The sequence below is a fragment of the Ochlerotatus camptorhynchus genome, unplaced genomic scaffold (assembly GCF_037179485.1).
Source record: "Ochlerotatus camptorhynchus isolate MF236.1 unplaced genomic scaffold, CSIRO-AGI_Acam_v1.1 ptg000559l, whole genome shotgun sequence".
NCBI classification, from domain to species: domain Eukaryota; kingdom Metazoa; phylum Arthropoda; class Insecta; order Diptera; family Culicidae; genus Ochlerotatus; species Ochlerotatus camptorhynchus.
In genome coordinates, this window is record NW_027041042.1 from 92,626 (window position 1) to 113,194 (window position 20,569).

A 20,569-nucleotide genomic window follows, 5' to 3' on the forward strand; every position below is an offset into this window, starting at 1 on the left:
CGAGACGGCACGGGATGCAGCAGTGGTCGCCCGGTGGTGGTGGCGAGGTTTAATATGTATCAGATCAGATTGTTGTGTTTGCACTTAATCTTGAAATTATCGAACCAGCATGGGAACCGGTTTATTACCGACATATGAGCAAGCGCTCAGATCGTGACCAATGGATACTTAAAGGGTTATTTTGCTCTGTACGGGCCGGTCCGAATCGGAATGAGAAAGGCCCACCAAGCGACACTTTTGTTGATTTTACAATGAGTTCTGCTAAACGAAAACCGATAAGATGAAATGACAAAAAGGAATTCGTTCATTTGGGTACTCCAATGACCTTTGATCAAACTACAACATCAAAAATTCGACGCTTCATTTGCCAGCTGTAGAAACTACATTTCACCTGACCAACATGATCTCCACCCCAAAACGTTCGGTCTCAACAAGCCTCGCTCCTTTCATTTCCCCAAGCCTACAGAATATGGAAGCAGGAGCACAGGTGGACGTCATATACACGGATCTCAAGGCTGCTTTCGACCGGGTTGATCATGCCATTCTACTAGCCAAACTCGAGAAGCTCGGTGTCTCTCAAGGAGTCACTCGTTGGTTTGAATCGAGATCTTTGTGTGAAAATCGGGTCTGATCAATCGGAATTATTTTTCAAACAACTCAGGCGTTCCTCAAGGCAGCAATTTGGGACCGCTGAAATTCTCGATATTCATTAACAAAATGCAGACGATGTCAAGATGTACGTGTGGTGCTCTAGGATTTTTTCACGCTGAGTGTTCAAAAATGCAATATCATCACTTTCCATCACAAGCTAAAACCTATTGCGTTCAATTATACGATCGATAACCAACCTCTGCATCGTGTGGACAACGTTCGTGATCTAGGAATTGCACTTGATTCTGCTTTGACATTTGAACTACATTACACGGATATCATAGCCAAAGCTAACAGGCAACTCAGATTCATCACTAAGATCTCTGATGAGTTTCGGGATCCTACCTGCCTGACAGCTCTATATTGCTCTCTAGTGCGATCGATCTTGGAATTTGGTGTACTAGTATTGTGGCTCTATGAAACAGATCGGATAACAAGGATCGAGTTTGTTGAGGGGAAATTCGTTTGTTACGCCACCTTCCTTGGAATGATCAAACGAACCTTCCACCCTAAGAAGATCTTTGCCTACTCCTGGGTATTGAAACTCTTGAACGTAGGCGGAACATTAACCAGGCAGTTTTTGCAGCAAAAGTGCTGATAAGCGAAATCGACTCTCCGAGGAGCTAATTTCGGATTACATGATGCAATATTGCCTGCACGTTTCAATGAATTCTATGCTTTTCTCGACTTCAACTGCACAGCGGAAACCTTTCGTCACCGGATTGAACGTAGCCTACTGAATAGGTGACGACACATGCAACTGCTTTCGATCAGCAAGTTGTTGCAAGACGGTGAGTAGATGTCCTCTCAATGTACATCAGATTAATGTTTGATGTGCGATGACGGCCTCGACTTGACTGTTCCAAGGACAACTCCATGCCATAGGACGAGATTATTTCTGATGTTGAAGACCATATTATTATTGTAGTGTCTCTACAGGTCCTGACTCGGTAGGGTATCCGATGATCCGACGTCTGCCTGTATCCGTAGTGGCGTTTACCCTATCAGCTGGCGAACTATTATAGTGCCGATTCCGAAGCCAAACTGTTCTGAATCTGGACCTGCTGCTTTCCGGCCTATCACTTTGACCAACTGTATCAAAAGGTGTTCGAACGTATCGTGAACCGCAGATATACGACTGAGTTGGAGTAGAATGGACGAGCTGGGAGAGGCGTCGATACATACTTGGCGGAGTTGGATAGGTCATTGCCAAATCGGGTCAAACACTGCTTGATTGCATCGCTTGATCTGTCGAAAGCGTACGACACCACTTGGCGGTGCGGTATCTTGCATACTCTGCGTAAGTGGCAGATGGCTGAGCGCATGTTCAACGTACTGAACAGTTTCCTCACCGACAGATCTTTCCGAATGAACGTGGAAGAACATTTATCGGGTGAAATACCATTCGAGAACGGAGTCCCCCAAGGGTCAGTGCTGTCTGTCACGTTATTCCTTATAGCGATGCAGCCAATTTTCAGAGTGGTACCGCATACTGTTGCCGTGCTTCTCTATGCGGACGATATTTTGCTGGTGGTACGGAGGAGTAAGGATCGTCCTCTGTATATAGATCTACATGCTGCAGTGAAAGCTGTTGACAAATGGGCGAAAAGCGACGGCTTCACAATTTCCGCGACAAAATCAAGAATTTTCTACGGCAGTCCCAACGCCCGTCGAGAACCCAGCAACGATACATTCATCGACCGTACAGCTGTACCGAGGACGAATCAACTGAAAGTTGTTGGCGTCAACCTTGACCGGTCGCTGTCCTTCAAACAGCATTGTAAGATAGACAAAACCACGTGCGACTCTACACACTTAGATTTTTTCGCCGAGATAGGCACCACCGAGCAGCTCGGCATTTTATTTTGCTGGATCTCAGTGAAAAACTTTCCGAGATTCAGCTAACAAACGGGAATTTTGCCGAGATCTCAGCTAACAAACATATTTTTTGCTGAATTTCCAGCAAAATAAAATGCCGAGCTGCTCGGTGGTGCCCATCTCGGCAAAAAAATCTAAGTGTGTAGACTGCGGATCTTGAAGATGATCGGGGCTAAACTTCCGCGAGGGCAACGCGATTCTCTGTTGTGTATCGGATCAGCAATCGTCACGTCGTGACTTATCTACGATATCGGACTCGTCAGTAGAGCGAAGGAATCGGTGGTGCAGACTCTTGCACCCATCTACAACCGGATGGTCCGGTTCGCCTCATGGGCGTACGTCACCAGTCCGATTCCAGCGATTATGGCTGAAGCAGGCACTTTGCCGTTCGATTTAATGGTTATGCAAGCTATAATTCGTGCTGCAATTTGTTTGATGGAGAAGGATTCCAGAAATATCGATCTTCCAGTTGTGGAACGAGCGTCCGATTGTCTGACGATGATTGATGTAGAGCTTCCAAACATCACTGTACGGACACGTCTCACCAACCGAGAGTGGTATGAACCCAAACCGCATATTGTTTGGGATGTGAAACGGCAGGTGAAAGCTGGGGATCCCCCGAATACAGTGCGTCCCATCGTGCAGGAATTGCTGGCTAACCGGTTTAACCGTGCTTTAGCTATTTATACGGATGGTTCTAAATGCGAGAACATAGTTGGAGCGGGTTTATTTAGTAACAGCATTCAGCAAGCAATAGGTCTTCCGTCACAATGTAGCGTGTTTTCGGCGGAGGTCTTTGCAATCAAGTCGGCCGTCATCGCTGCAAGAGCATCCACCGAATGTGTTATCATTCTGTCTGATTCGGCCAGCTGTCTTTTGCCCATAGAGAGTGGAAGATCGCAGCATCCGTGGATCCAGGAAATCGAGCGCTTATTACGTGGACGGCCGATCCACTTTTGTTGGATCCCTGATAATGCCGAAATTCGCGGTAACGAAGAAGAAGACCGTCTAGCCAGTGAAGCACGAAACAGTCCACCAATCAACGTCGCCGTACCAAGCATTGATTCCATCAAGAACATGAACCAATTCCCAGACAACCAAAATGCACGTATATTTAAAGTTGTTTTCGTGATATACAAACATATATACAAACAAACAATTCGTATAGAATGCAAATAAATGACTTATACGTACAAAAGTGGAGGCCATATACGTGCATATTTTAATTTAATTTTAAACGAGTTGATTTAACATCCTATACGATTTAATCTGTAATAACAAATTCATTTTGAAAAGTCTTACGATGTAATCCGATTTAATTTGTGATACAGTACGACGGAAAAATGAGTCATCGCATATAGGTCGGAAATTTGCATACTATACTATTTAAATTAAACATAATGCTAGGTATTATTTATGCGATTTTGACTTAAACTGTAGTAATTTACGACACTGTGTGTACCTTGTTATCCGACTTCTGGTTGTCTGGGAAGTCTTTCGTCAGCTATGGGAAGCACGTTGGGCACAATTGACAGATGTGAAACTGAAGGAGGTCAAAAGGGAAACGAAGAAGTGGATCGATCAGTACAGCTCTGCCGATCAACGCGTACTCACTCGTCTGCACATTGGTCATACTAGGGTTATGCATGAATTTCTGCTGAAGAAAACATGTGAATGCTGTGGGACCGTTGTTGACGTTCGTCACATTATTCTGCACTGCAGGAAATTTGAAGCGGCCAGGACGAAATACGGAATCGATTCCACAAGCCTTTCTACGGCGTTACGCAGCGACGATGATTCTGAGAAGCGGTAGCTGAAGTTTCTGCATGAAACCAAACTTTATCGGAAGCATTGAAGGGCGAAGATAGAATGGAGAGGAAAGTGCAGGATGTAGAAAAAAACGGAGTAGAGGATGAAGAAAAAGCAAGCGATGCAGAAGGAAAAACGAAGTCTGAATGGAAGAAGATGTCGGACAGGAAATGGAAGAAGATGCAGCGGAAGAAAGTTACCGATGAATGTTGGAAGCAAATGAGTCCATGAAGAAGATGCTAAATGGAAATCGAAGAAGATGGAGTGAAAAAGGATGAAGATGAAGCAGAAAACGAAAGTACTACAGAAGACATGAATGAGCATGAAGATGCAGAAGAATGAAAATAAAGATGAAGCGCAAGAGAGGAACGGAGAAATCGAAAATAATGTGGAAAAGATATATGGAAGATCATGAAGAATGAAGATGGTGAATATATATATATAGAAGAAGTAAAGAAGAAATTTATGGAGAAGAAGTATCAAACATGAGAGGAGCATGCAGACGATGAACCAGGAAACGAGCAAACGATAAGAAAGCTAAGCTTTTTTTTTTTTTTTTTTTTATTATAGAGATTTTTAGCCATAGGCTAGTTCATCTCTTAAGAAAGCTAAGTGAATTTTGAATTGTATCGTAAACACTAACAATCACCCTCGCATCACTCTGAACACACCCACACACTGTTTACACAAAAACCAATTCAACTGACATGAATGCATCCGCAGGATGTAAAATGTCACTAATAAAGAACAACAACAACAACAACAATAATTCAGGTATAACATTTGATAACGACACAAAAGCATTTGTAAACAAACTTTCTAAGGCCCTTTACACGCGAACCAAAGTACGCCCACGCAAACCCACAACATCATCGGATAGGGGCAACTATCACCTTTCCGAAAGTGGTATTGGTTTGCGTAAACGTACCTTGGTTCGCGTGTAAAGGGCCTTAGAACGTTTGTTTACAAATTATTTTGCGCCATTATCATATGTTATGCCTGAATTGTTCTGTTTTTGTGTCCTTTTTACATTGTTCCTAGTATTTCCGGAAAGATATGAAATGTTTACGTCTATTTGCGCAAATATTTGCCAAATAGGATTTTTCTCATCAATCTTTATTTAGACAACAACAGTCTGATGAAGAGAGTAAAAAATATATCAACAAATAAATATTGACTTCCGTGAACATCATTGATCATCTGTGACGATTCCGAAATGTAAAGTTTCCCAGAAACTTTTCGGGCTATCCATAAACTATAGGAACTCGTTGAACGTTCCCGCTATTTCCTGAAATTATTGAAACTGCATAAAGCTTAAAAAAATTGGCAGAAGTTTTCGGAACTTTCCTGAAACTCCAGCGAATTTTCTGATATTCATGTAACTGCTCTGAAGTTTTCTGAACTACATTGAAGTTCACTGAAAAGTTCTTGCAGTTTTGCTGAAGTTAATGAAACCACACTTAAGCTCGCCGGTCTTCATCAAAGTTAATTTTTCTGAAATCTTTGGGACTTTCCTGAAGCTTTCGGAAGATATTTTAAATTTTTGGAACTTAAAGTGTACGTATTTATTTATTGTAGCACTTCAGGGACTTGTTTCTGTCCTTGGTCCAAAGAACGACGTGGCGAGCGATGCAACAACCATAATGTGTGCATTTTTGAGCTTGGATTCAAATGACCATGATAAATTGCTTATGTAGGAATCATTGATGGAAAAAAAATTGCTATATATCTTACGAGAAAGGCTCGTGTCACCGCTAGGGGGATGAATTTGGGTTTTGAACATCAAGTTCAATGAACTCACCATATTCTAAATTCTCTCTCCTTCTAAAAACAAAACAACATTCCTCAAAAAAAAAATCATCAATATAGTTGCCAAAAACCAGTTCCGATCGCTCAACTGCTAGCCACCGTCCGACTAATCACCTCCAAATGTGAAACGAGACACCCCGGAATGTTTTATTTTTGTCAACCTTTGCGATTTTGCAACCGAACTTCATACCCCCACCGAACTGGTCAACATCAGCCTGATCAATTTATTTTTGACTCGGTTGCTGTTGGGTGGTGGTGGTGGTGGTGATATTTGCTCGGAAGCACCAACAACGACGGTTTTAAGAAGCGATTAAAATGTCAATGAACGATGTCAGGACGAGTCTCTTGCTGTGCCAAAAGTATGATTAATGAACTTTTGATATGGAAATGTAATTGGGACTTGCGCTCGCACGCAGCGCGGTCAGACGATTAACATATCGAAGTGTTTTTTGAGTCACTAATTCTACGCAAAAGGTCAGAGCCCAATTTCTAATTCCACATGTGATTTCGTAACAAAAAGTCAATTAATATCAATCAACATGTTCGGATGATCGGCTTGGAATGGGCTAGAACATCCCCACCACCGCTGACCGGTTGCCCAATGGCACGAGGAGGCTGAGGAGCCCCGGCGATGACTCGAATTATTAATCATTCTCTAGTCTTCAACAACTGTCCAGACTCGGTCACAGCCGGGCAACTGTGACAAATTTAAATACGGCAATTTTTTATGCAAATGTGCCTGCGGCGCGTCAAGAATGATTATCGCGATTCTGGCTGAACTTAAACTGACGTTGAAATTAATCAGCTGGAATTTCACCCGCTCGCGCTTTTGCTTGAATCGTGATTTTGCCATATTTATAGTCGAAAACCGGTTGCTCGTGTCGATTCGAAGAAGTTTTCGATTCGATTCTCAGTTGGATTTGCATCGTCTGATTTGCCAAAACAAATTCTAGCAACACTGGATGTTACCGAAACATCTCAAAAACCCTCGCTGACGGTCATAGCTCGAGTGTGCTCGTGTTGGTTATGAATGAAAAACGATGACGATTCCGGAGATCCAGGATGATCACGATGATGCTTATGATGATGAAATCACCTGCGTGGAATTCCAATAAATTCTTGAAACGTGCAAAAAAAACACACACAGGAATCCGGATTGGGCGAAAGAGTGCGCACCTGGAAGATTTCCGCAATCTCATCGCACCCGGTTCCAAACTGGATTCATAAACTGAAGGGTGCGTGCCGGCATGATGTGGCCTTGGATTCCGTTTCACTCCAATTTGTCATCATCGCATAAAAGGAAGTAATTTCCCTGTTCTTCGGTATATCATAACAATCCGGGGTGTGTAATCGTGACCATGGATCGGTTTATTACCTCCTAAAGAATACCGCCACACGATCGAACGGGAGCTTGACGTGGAGTCAGAATGGAGTAGCGAGCGAGCGATGTTTGGATGGGGACGATGACGGCGAGACGGAAAGTCGCGTGCCAATTAATCTTTAGGTGTTATTTAGACTAGGTTTCCTTATTTGCGTTCGCAGACAGGCGAGTTAGGATGATTAATAAGGCTCGTTATGGGGGCGCGGCATGGGGCTGAGTGGTTTCTGCACGAAGACACGCAGTAGTTTCGATTAGTTGAGGAGATCAGATTGCGGTGCATTTGAAAGAGGTGCTGTTGGTTTCTGATGCGGGAATTATGTATCATCGCTAGTAGTAGGCATACAAAACATCTTTTGATTAAGAATAAGAGCAACTTGTTCAACATATATGTTTCTATAAGTCCGACATCACGAAAATGTTACTGTCAGGAAACTCAAATGATTGACGTAATCCAAAACTTTTGTGGTTTCCGAATCCAAGAGGTCGAAACATTTACCAGACACCAGCATTATCAAGATCGTGGATTGTGAAGAAAAATAATTTGTTGCTAATTTTTTCGTCATAAACGATGTTAGAAAAAATATGTTCCGTTCAACGATCAATGTTTTGACTTCAAATGTGCTAAATTCCAGCTAATTTTGACCATTGTTCTTCAATAAACAGCGAAATGATATGATATGATATAATTTTTTACTGAAATTCGGATATTTTGGATCACGTCCTTCAAATTTAAAATATGTACACACCAAAAAATGAATTTTAATATTACATCTAAGAGGATGCACTTCAATCATGCCGAAAATCTCATGTAATTTTTATGGCCACAACAATAAAAAAAATGCAGTAAAAGCAGCGTCATGACAGTTAATGCACGGTATTAATTTATTTATTTATGTTATGGTCAAAAGGTAAAATATACAATATTCTTATTCTAGACAAATTACCATAAAAAACATTTTTTTTTTTTGACTTTATTAGAGAGATTTTTAGACGTTGGCTAGTTCATTTTTATAAAATAGGAGGCCCCAGGGAGGGGTACTGCCTGCAAATTTTGTTACGGAGTTGGATTACAATTCACATGTACACATGCGACATGCACACTTAGTTTTTTCTACCGAGCTCGGCTGTGCAAATCTCGGCAAAAAAAGTTTTACTGGGATCTCAGCAAACATTTAATTTGTTTGCTGAGATTCAGCTAAACATTATCCGAGACTCAGCTATCAAATGTCACTTTTGCTGAGATCTCAGTGAAACTTATTTTGCCGAGATTTGCACAGCCGAGTTCGGTAGAAAAAACTAAGTGTGTGTAATAGAAGCAATTAAAACAGATTCCGTTAAAAAGACTAACAATACATTTTTTTTTTCTTGATTTGTTTTCCGTCGATCTTGTTTTCCGTGCTGAGCACCAATGCTACCAACGCCAGGGAGGCAGCTCCCACACCTGGACCTACCTATCGACCCATCAACTCATGAACCGGGGACCAACGGCTTTACTTCCCTTCCGAAGGAAGGCGTGATCAGAGATGTTATGCCTCAGAACATCCCGGCGGCGCCGACTGGTATTGAACCCAGGCCTGCTGGGGTGAGAGGCAATCACGCTTACCACTACACCACCGACGCCGCTGACTAACAATACAGGCAACGAGAAAAAAAAATTAAAATAAAACACAATCTGCTACTGGCTGCTACTCATCGGTCCTGAAATTCCGGCTACTCCAATTCTGACCCCGGCTCGGGAAAGCGATCCGTCCGTGTATATGTGGGCATGGGTTGTGTAGTTCGAGCCTGTCAGTTCGGCTACTGTTCTCCTCAGCGCTGCAGAGTTATCTGCAGCCTTGAACCTGCTCTTTATCTCGATTTTTGGTGGAGGTATGCGCCAACTTTTGTCTCCGACCTCCGGAGCTCCAAATTGGCAGTCATGCTGAGGAGTCTGTTCCCCTCATCGAGGAGAAAGATCCTGTCATTTCCGGAGGTCATTGCTGTAAAGGCAGCGGCTCTCGGTGCAATTGCTGCGGTTATACGATGGCGGAAGGGCATAATACCCGCTTCGATGCATGCGGCATCGGCGGGCGTTGACGGAAGAAGACCGGAGACAATCCGAACGTAGGTGTTGAACGTTGGTGCTAGTATCTGCACCAGCTTTTCGGTGGCGATGCACGTCATCTCAAGACCGTACAGTAGGCGACTGTCGATGACGGCTCTTGCAACCTGGAAACGAGTGTCGCGATTGTTAGACCGGTGCACAGTGGTTCCAAGGGTATCAAAACACGCGCTTTTTTATTTACGCTGAAATGGTTGATTAAAGGTACTAGGTGTCTTCTGAGAAGTTTCTCGGGTTACAACACTCCTTCTCATGGTAACAGAAAATTAAAGATTAATCCACCTAAAAGTGAGATGCAAAATTTATTTTTTTTAACATAATAAGATACAAAATAATTGTGCTGGGCAAAGTTGTAGGAAACACTACTGTGAACAACTTTGCTCAAGACTATAACTTTCTAGCTCTTATAACTGCTGAGATATAAAGGCTTTTTGTGGAGACATCGTTAAAATCAGTTTTGTATCTGTAACTTTTTCTACAATATTTCTACATGTCTGGCATGTTCTACAAAAATGTTAGAAATATCAAATTACATATCTTTTCACAAGACTACAAATTGCTCAATCAATATTTGAAAAGTTATTTACATTTTTTGGTTGAAAATTACCTAACTTCCAATAACAATAGCTTCTAAACGGGCAAAAACGAGCAATGAATGAACAATTGAAAGTTCAAGAAAATGCAATAAAATGGTGAAGAAACCAGACCACCCCCACTTGACCCTTAACCAAAATACTTGCATTAAAACTTGTCACTTTTCAGAATTTGAAATGCCGATTTTGTGAAACCACGGGACTGCTATCAAGTAGGTGTGAAAAGAAGCATACAAATGGATAACCAAGCAACCTGGGTTATTTCTAATGACTAACAAAATGACTCGGCATCAAAACCAGACCTCCCCCAAACGACCCTTGACTGAATCGCTTATGTACTTTAAATATTTTTCGATTTTGTCAATAAACAATACCAAAATCATTCATGTTTAATGTTCATTACGTTCCGATTCAAATTGTACGACTCTCAAAGAGGGCTTGCAGTTTCTGTTCTTGCCATTGTCATCTTTGATGGCCAAATGTTGCAAAGCATCCTCGGAGCACACGTCACTTGTGTTTTTTGGTAGTTCCTTCATGTTGGAAATTAACGGATCTGAGGATTCCAGAAGATGGTGAAGAAGATCTGTATTCGTAGCTTCTCTGGAAAAATTTCTCGTGTGGTAGATTCTGTATTGCCTGGTATCGTTGTTTCTGCTTTCCTGGGCCTCTTCAGACAGTTGCCCAATGGGTATTAGAAACGAGAAATCACTTTCGCCCCGGGTATGAACACTTTATGAACAGCCACGGGAAAATAGTACCATGGATATAGATCGACTAGTTTACGAGCCGTTTCTATTCCATAGCTTTCGAACCTTTCACAGTTAATTTCGTTTGACGTTTTGATCCCGAGTCATTTTGTTAGTCACTAGAAATAACCCAGGTTGCTTGGTTATCCATTTGTATGCCTCTTTTCACACCTACTCGATAGTAGTCCCGTGGTTTCACAAAATCGGCATTTCAAATTCTGAAAAGTGACAAGTTTTAATGCAAGTATTTTGGTTAAGGGTCAAGTGGGGGCGGTCTGGTTTCTTCACCATTTTATTGCATTTTCTTGTACTTTCAATTGCTCAATGAATGGCCTGCTCGTTTTTGCCCGTTTAGAAGCTATGGTTATTGGAAGTTGGGTAATTTTCAACCAAAAATGTAAATAACTTTTCAAGTATTGATGGTAGCAATTTGCAGATTTCTGAAAAGTTATGTAATTTGATATTTCTAGCATCTTTATAGAACATGCCAGACATGTGGAAATATTGTAGAAATAGTTACAGATACAAAACTGATTTTAACGATGTCTCCACAAAAAAACCTTTATATATCAGAAGTTATCAGAGCTAGAAAGTTATAGTTTTCAGCAAAGTTGTTCACAGTAATGTTGCCTACAGCTTTGTCTGGCACAATTATTTTGTATCTTATTATATTAAAAAAATAAATTTTGCATCTCACTTTTAGGTGGATTAATCTTTAATTTTCTGTTACCATAAGAAGGAGTGTTGTAACCCGAGAAACTTCTCAGAAGACACCTAGTACCTTTAATCAACCATTTCAGCGTAAATAAAAAAGCGCGTGTTTTGATACCCCTGGCACCACTGTGCGGTGGGGCGATAGATGGTTCGGATCGAGTGGATTCTACTGCGGCAGTCGTTCTTGACCGCCTTAAAGTGCGGCTCGAAGTTGAGGGACCTGTCAACAAGTACCCCCAGAATACGGACCGTCTTCTTCAGTGGTATGGGCTGGCTTTGAACTTTGATAGGTGGCCCGCTGACACGGTGCCGGGATGGACACACGTGGCACTTGACGCTTTTGGTGGCCGAAAGCTGGAAACCTACCGCACTGGCCCACCTGACGGCAGCGGAGACTGCTGCCTGGGCCTTGATTCTGTTAGGGTAGAGCACTACTTCAGCCTAATCACCCATTTTGGGCCTATCGAGCAGAAAACTTCAAATAAATCCTTGATTTCAGAGTTAACACGTCAATTATGCCTTTGGTACGATACTTTAGTTAATAAACTACGGAACGAAGTCAATGAGAACGTGTGATATGAAAGTTTGCACCCATTATTCCCAAAAACAAAAGAAGCGCTCTGACCGAATCACTTTTTATCTTCATCCGATAGGCCGAAGTGATTTCATTGGCGTTTCAATGGCGCTTCAATACGTTAGGCCGAGTTTAGAATCCGTAGACCGAGTTTGGCGTCAAGAAGCAGTGTTAGACTTTTGACAATATCTCAACGATTGGTTTCTCTTTATCAAATATTACGGTACATACGGAAAGGTAAATAAATTTGAAAGCCATCAGTAATAATAACATTCCGTTTGATGCTAAACTGCGCTAGATTAAGAAAGACTAGGTGCGGGTTGTGCTTAATATGTCGGAAATGGGGTAGTTAACCCTACGTGCTGCTGTTGGGCCGGTAGTTACGATAAGTACATCGTCAGCATACACGAAAATGTAAACATTTTTCGGCAGTCCTCCGAAAACTACGTTCATGGTCACAAGGAAGAGGGTAACGGCGATAACTGAACCTTGTGGGACGCCCGTCTCTTCTCTGAAAAGCTGGGACCTCGTGTTGCCATCTGCGACTCTGAAAGAACATGGGTCCACACAGCCCCCAGTTGACAAGCTGCTCTAAGACGAGGAACGTCCACGTCCTGGTGAAGGCCTTCGATATATCCAGCGAGACGATCTCGGTGTGGAGACCACTATCGTTGGCACTCTTGAGGACCTCCCCTAATGTTGCGAAGTAAGTTGACGTTCCGTACCCTTAACGGAAGGCGTTTTGTCGATGGTCTAGAAGGTTTTCGGCTTCAAGGAAATGCTTTAGCCTCCTGTTGACCATTCGCTCCAGGACCTTGGCCATACAGCATGTCAACACTATTAGCCGGAACTTGCTAACTTCACGGGTTGTTTAATTGGCTTTTGGGATGAGAATGACTAAGCTCTCCTTCCACGAAGCTGGATGCGAGTTGGTGAGCCAGAGCTTGTTGAAAAGCTCCAGCATCCGTAGCTGGCCTAGCGTTGGTAACCTCTTGAGTAAAGGGTACCCGATTTCGTCGGGGCCCGCCGACTTTCCGTTGCTGCAGCGGAGGGCATGCTGCAATTCGTGCCAGGAGAATGCCTGGTTGATGTTCAAGTTCCCAGCGTCAGAAGAAACAGAGAAACTTGCAAAGGATGACGTCGCATTCTTAGCTTTCCGCTTGAATTCGTCTTCGTACTTCTTGATGGCTGCGAGATCGGCAAAGTACTAGCCGAGTTCGTCCGCTACAATTGCAGCGTCAGAAACCGCTTCACCGCTAATCTGTACGTGGAGCGGAGTCATGCACCATTTCCCACTGAGCGCGTTGACTTGCTTCCATAAGTCGGCCGAAGACTGTGACGAATTCATTCCTTCCAGAAAGTCCATCCAGCTGGATCGTTTGGCGACACGGATTTCTTCTTTTCTTTCTTCTTTCCTTTATTTAACGTCGGTCTCTGTTCCGCAATCTAGTGCCAATCACCGACGGACTTCGATTGCCATCCATTGACGACAATCCAATGTGCAGGAAGGCAGCTTCCACACCTGCGTAGGATATCGCACCCATTCACAACATACATGGGCCGGGACCAACGGCTTTACTTCCCTTCCGAAGGAAGACGTGACCAGAGATTTTTATGCCTCAGAAAAATCCCACCGACCTCGGCTGGGATTGAACCCAGACCCATTGGGGTGTTAGAAAGCAGTCACACTTACCACTACACCACCGGCGCCGGCGCACACGGATTTCTTGCCGGCATTGATTGTGCGAGTAGTAGTAGTAGAATGGTAGTGAAGGAGAGCGTCCTCGCGGTCAGGATGTCTGATAGAAAGGCGCTTTACACGGCGAAGTGCTTTACGCCGGGCTTTAACGGATTTCCTCGTATCTTAATTCCACCAGCGTAGCACTTTTCGCCCCGGAACGCTGCTGGTCTTTGGGATTATTGCTGTTGCCGCTTCGTATACCACTTCTGCAAAGTCTTCAATGCTGTTCGGATAACGCTGTAGTAACAAGGACTTAAAGGCTTCACCATAGCTATCCCAGTCCGCTTGGTTATAAAATACTCTTGAAATTGCACTTATTTCTAAAACGGGAAACATTGAAGTGAAATACATTGTAGCATCTGTTAAATATGCGACACATCCTCCGCATTGGCTCATTCTATCCGCAGTTGGTTCGTGAGAGGCGGTTGTTCAGGAAAGTATGCGATCGTAGATTACGGCGGTGGGCATTGATGTCGATACTACTCAGCAGTGTAGAACAGTCAATGTTTCCCTGAAGAAGATCACCGACGAAGCTCGCCATTGCTACGTTACGTCTCGCATCGAAAAGCTCTATGTTGATAAGCATACAACGGCTTTTATACACGGCGAATGATAATGACTCAAATTTGAGTTTAGTTCACTCATAATCGCCAAAAGTGCAGGAACTCAGCGATGTGTAAAATTTGTCCCATGGTTTCCTGTGGAAAACCTAAAAAATCTGCCGGAAAATGAGGAAATTGACGAAAATTTTATTCAGTCTCGGAGTAGTACCAATAGACTGGGTGAATCCAATCTTTACTTTTCTCAAATTCGGGAATTTTTCCCTGGAAAAACCTGGGAAAACATGAGGCGAATTAACTGATCGCTGAGTTCCTGCACTTTTGGCGATTATGAGTGAACTAAACTCAAATTTGAGTCGTTCTCATTCGCCGTGTAGCTAGGCAGATTTCTAGGGTCATTCCAGCGAAAATGCCTTAGAGCATACCGGATGAACTTCCGTTGAATAGCTTCAATACGCATGGTTTCATTTTGGTAGTATGGAGACCACACGACCGTCGAATACTCCAGAATAGGTTGCATCAACGAACAGTAGAATGCTTTTAGGCAGTATACAAATACATCTTTGATTTTTTGGCGAAGCGGAATATGAACCCGAGTTGTGAGGAAGCTTTGGATACTACGTATGCAACATGATCCTTCAAGCTGAGCTTGGAGTCGATCAGTATTCCCAGATCCTTGATAGTCGATTCACGTTTCAAAGTTATGCCCGTCAGGGTGTAGTCATGGTGAAGAAGCGAACGCTTGCGGCCAAAGGAAATTACAGAGCATTTCAAGGCATTCAGTGACATGCGATTAATACGACACCACTCAGCGAAGACTTCCAATTGTTGCTGCAAGAAAATGACATCACTAGGTTCTTTTATCACGAAGCAGAGTTCCGAGTCGTCCGCATACGATAGTTTAAGGCATTTCAGGATGGTATTGACGTCATTCATGTACAACAGAAACAGAAATGGCCCAAGATGGCTACCATGGGGAACGCCGGATGTCACGGGGAAGAATGAAGGAACATAGTCTCCAATCTTGACAGACATGTTTCGACCAGTCAGGTAGGAGTAGAGCCAAGTAAGCAGACCATTGTGAACACCTATCCTGTCGTATTTAGCCAAAGCAACTTTCATTCTTTCATTTAATGCCGGTCTCTGTTCCGCAATCTAGTGCCAATCACCGACGGACATCGATTGCCATCCATTGACGGCAATCGAATGTGCAGGAAGGCAGCTTCCACACCTGCGTAGGATATCGCACCCATTCACAACACACATGGGCCGGGACCAACGGCTTTACTTCCCTTCCGAAGGAAGACGTGACCAGAGATTTTTATGCCTCAGAAAAATCCCACCGATCTCGGCTGGGATTGAACCCAGACCCATTGGGGTATTAGAAAGCAGTCACACTTACCACTACACCACCGGCGCTGGCAGCCAAAGCAATGTCATGGTTCATTTTGTCAAATGCTGCGGAGAGGTCTGTGTAGATGGCATCTACTTGATGGCCACGTTCTACTTCATGAATGATGAACGAAGTGAACGTAACTTACTTGGTCGTCGTGGAACGCTTAGGCATGAAGCCATGCTGATCCGTCGAGATACAGTGTGCAAAACTTTGAACCAATTTTTCGAGTATAATCAATTCGAAAAGTTTGGAGGTAGCACTTAACGAAGCTATTCCACGGTAGTTTGAAACAGTCCTTTTGCATCCTTTCCTGTGGATTGGGAACACGAATGACTCTTTCCAGCAAGCTGGGAAAACCCCAGACATCAAGAAGAGATTGAAAACGTTGGCTAGAGGTGTCGCGAGAGCAGTCAGGCAGCGTTCGAGGACTAACGACGGTACGCCATCTGGCTGCTTCCCGAATGAAATAACCATTTCGCTGGTGATAGAAAATCGATGGCTGGAGAAGGTTGACGACACAGCCATTACATCCTGAGTGCTGAGTTGTTCGTTGTTGAAAACACTGCTAAATTGTGTGCGAAACAAGTCGGCAATACCCACGGTAGAGTCCACTTCCACTACGCCATTCGGAATACTTGGGGGGGTTGTCTGCTTTCCTTTCTTTGGGCATTCACATGGCACCAAAAGTTTTTAGGATTTGATTTCAGACGACGCTGAAGCTGGTCTTGCTGTGCATGGTACAGTTGGTTGTTGAGTCGCTTGTAATCTGTGTTCGCTTTAGAATAACATGCTTTCGTGGAATCGGTTTGGTATTTGCTGTGCTTACGAAGAGCAGCCCTATTATTTTTTTTTTCAATTGCTTAAGCTCTGAATTCGACCTGGCAGGTTTAACAGATTCGCGACTGATTCGCTTGGGTACGAATTGATCGCTTGTGTACAAAAGAATGTTGGATGTTAGAATCACAGTCACGCAGTGCTTCTTCCCAGTCGACATTTGAGAGAAAATCATTTATTTCGCTGAAGTTGGCTTCGCCAAAGCTATACAGGTCGCTCTCTACAGTGTCTTTGAAATTACGATGAACGTTGAGCTTTAGGCTCACCAGCAGAGGAGGATGATGTCTACAGTTGATAATTTTGTCCTTTTTGGCAAGTAATATCACACCATATTTTCGACACGATTGAAGTGCATCTACTTTGATGTGATATTAAAATTAATGATTTGCTGTGTAGTACGGAAAACTTTCAAGATTTAAAATGACCGAATTTCAGCAAAAAAGTTTCATGCAAATCCGAGAAGGTCAAGTTTATCCGATTCGTCATTTGGTGTGGAACTGTTCCAGGGCAATACAAGTGTTCAAACTTCATACAAACTAAGATCATTTCACAGATTTCTGTGAATCTTCACCAAAATTGCAACAACTGAACGTTCGGTAATCAGCTCGGTGATTTTTCACTGTTGAGGTGATCAGCTGTTGAGATTTCGGTAAAATTTCACAGTTTCTTCTTCTTCGCATTTCTTGCTTATTGCTTATTGCATATAAGCTTATTCCGTGCTCTCAACTTAGTGTTCTAGATGCACTTCCACACTTATTAATTGAGAGCTTTCGATGCCTGTTCCATTTCTGACCGAAAAATTCCTAGACCGGACCGGAAATCGAACCCAGCCACCAGGCCTTGCTTTGTAGCTGCGCTTTAACTGGCTGAGCTAAAGGAGGGCCCAAAATTTCACTCCAATCTATTAAATAATCTTAGTGTGTACAGACTGAGCTTATCAAGCCCAAAACCATAATCATGAAAAGTAAACCAACCAGCAGCCAAGATTTCACAAAAAACATTAAAAAAACTCTGACTATTCCACCTACCGGGGTCAAGAGCCTTTCTCACAGTTTCGTCGTACAAATTACAGTAAAAATTGAGCTTTCCCGATCTATTTAAAATTGTCAATGATGTAAATAGCCTTTGTTTTCGATTTTATTTTTCTCGTAATAATTTGAAACAATTTGTAACCACTTTAAGTAATGTTTACTGAACCTATGCCTAAGTTCTATCATTTGAACTACATGTGATGATTATGGAATGATTGCCTGACATAGGGAAATATGTGCCACGAAATTTAGATTCCGATCGTTCGAACGTATGACTTACCGGTATCTGGACGAACGTTCCGTTGCTGACTTGAGGATACGCAAATAATGGCACGACAGGAACTGTTCCATTCTTGAGAAAAATTGGACCCTGGATGGGTGTTACCGTTGGCATACGAGAGTTTTTCCGATCTGCAAATGAAAAGCAAAAGAACAAATAAAACAAACGCGTTAGAATAAAACAACGATCGCTGAAAAGCATAGGAATAACAATATGTGGATAAGCTCTTTGCTGACACCGGGAACATTTGTAGATGTTTACAAGAACAAGTAGTAGCTGAAGTTCTCGGAAGATGCATATTGGTCATTCCACGGCAAGTGATCACAAGAATATGCAGAAGTGAAATCGACCTCTTTTTGATCCAAAATATTGAAAATTCATTTGATTGTGCTGGTTGAACCGCCCCTCTGATCAAGCGAAATAAAGTGTCACTAAAGAGCTACAGTTTTTTGAAAAATGTCAAAGACACCATTTTGAAAATTTTACAGGTCTCAAAATTGATGAATTTAAACAAAAATTTGAATCATTTTCCAAAACAAACAATTATGCAAAAATTCATGCAAATTTGAGAGGTCGAGTATTTTTGATTCGCCAATTGGCTCAAATGAGTCATTTAACCAAAATTGAAATTTCTCTCAAGGGACTATGCATTAATTATGCCACGCTAAATTGAGGTAAAAATTACCCCCCCCCCCCTCCTCTTGACACGTTTGTCCTATACCTAATGCATTGCTTGTCCCAATACCTAACATCATCGTCCCCCCTTTCCTTGTTGTGCGCTACACATTTGAATTAAGCAAAAAACCGAATGCAGTTGAGCCGAAAGGATTTTTAGATTAAATAAAGGGTGCCCACAGTTAAATTGAATCACTTAGAAGTACTCGCCACAAATAAGTCTCTCATCCGATTGTCATGAAATTTTCAGGGAATGTAATACTACACATAAGTTTGGCTTACGTATCTATATTTTACTCTATTTCTTCACAAAATCCAATTGCCCAAACTTTCTTCTTAATACCACATTTCCTGCTCCGTAGTGACAACTTTAGGATGCTTACGGAGTTCGTGCTGCATTATAGCCCAGTATCTTTCGATCGACCGCAACTCCGGTGTATTTGGGGCACGAAATTGACCCCACTCGTCTTGTACTACTCCAGAACGTCCTTGGAGTAGTAACAAGAGGCTAGATCCGGCTAAAAAATTGTAGGAACGTTGTGTGATTTGAGAAGCGGAAGCAGTCGTTTCTTCAGGCACTCTGTCATGTAGACTTGTCCATTTACGGTTGAAGTTGTTACGCAAGACAACCGTGTTCGGCGCGAACACATCGCATGCTAAATAATGAATAGCTTGGGGAGCTTCGACACTTGTTGTTTCTTGAGGGATTTGTTTGAAATTCGCTTTTACGTATGTTTCATCGTCCATGATACAGCAGTGTGGTTTTGTCAACATTACAGCTTACGTGCTCACGTTCTTGCTTATTGGGACAGAATAGGACCAGTCGTTTATTGCGGTTTGGTGCTTTCTGAACCTTAAATGAACGTAGTCCTGCTCGTTTCTTGGCTTTCTGCACGAAACTTGTGATTTTCAACGCAGTACGGAACACTTTTTCTTCCACTCATTTGCTTCCGATCTACAGTTAAATGTTCTCCAAAACGTTTTATGATATGAGAAACAGTAGATTGTTGGATTCCCAGGATATTTCCGAAGGCTCGGTGTGAAAGATGTGGGTTGTTGAGGTGAGTGTGCAAAATTTTCTCGCCCACGGGCTGTTCCTTCAACTCCATTTTCAAAACTACTAGAAATTTCACAACGAAGCTCACGCAGAGTACAGAATAGACGCTGAGGCCATCTCTCCCTAAATTTCATTTAAATTAACCGGAAGGGCAAAATGTTACAGCTCCTTTAAATTGATTCAATTTAACTGTGGACACCCTTTTAGCCCTTTCAAATACTGTTATATATGTCTATGTTTTAAGAGTGTAACCCATTAGGCAAAAATACGTTTGGCATACGGACGTTAGGCATACGAATGATAGGCATAATGGACGTAAGCAATAAATACATTAGGCATAATTGACGTTAGGCATAATATACGATAGGCATAATACACGATAGGCATAATATACGATAGGCATAATATACGATAGGCATAATGAACTTTAGGCATAAGAGCTCATGCTGTTAAGTATATGTTTCATATACTTTTCTGTAACTTCAATCGTGGGTCTGGAAATTCAGCTTGCATTGTGATTTTCAGAGCCTCCTCGACAATCAAGTTTATGATATTCATTGGTTCTATACCCAAGTAACCATAGGCACGACTATACCAGTGCACTGCAGTGTTTGTGAGTACTGATGAGGCCTATTTATAGCCAGAAAGGCAAAATAGCGTGCCTATGGTTACTTGGGTAGGTATCGATTACTGGCAAAATGGGTTGTCCACATACTTAGCAGACAGCCGTTTTAACGAT

At 42.5% G+C, this 20,569-nt stretch overlaps 1 protein-coding gene across 1 annotated transcript in view; it reads right to left on the reverse strand.

The window, feature by feature from the left end:
• The window catches only part of spz3 (Spaetzle domain-containing protein 3), an 85,993-nt gene that overhangs the window by 16,685 nt on the left and 48,739 nt on the right, over nt 1–20,569 (reverse strand). The window contains exon 3 of the mRNA XM_065236642.1: nt 18,099–18,229. Coding sequence (XP_065092714.1) covers nt 18,099–18,229 — 131 coding nt within the window. The remainder of the gene's footprint in view (nt 1–18,098; nt 18,230–20,569) is intronic.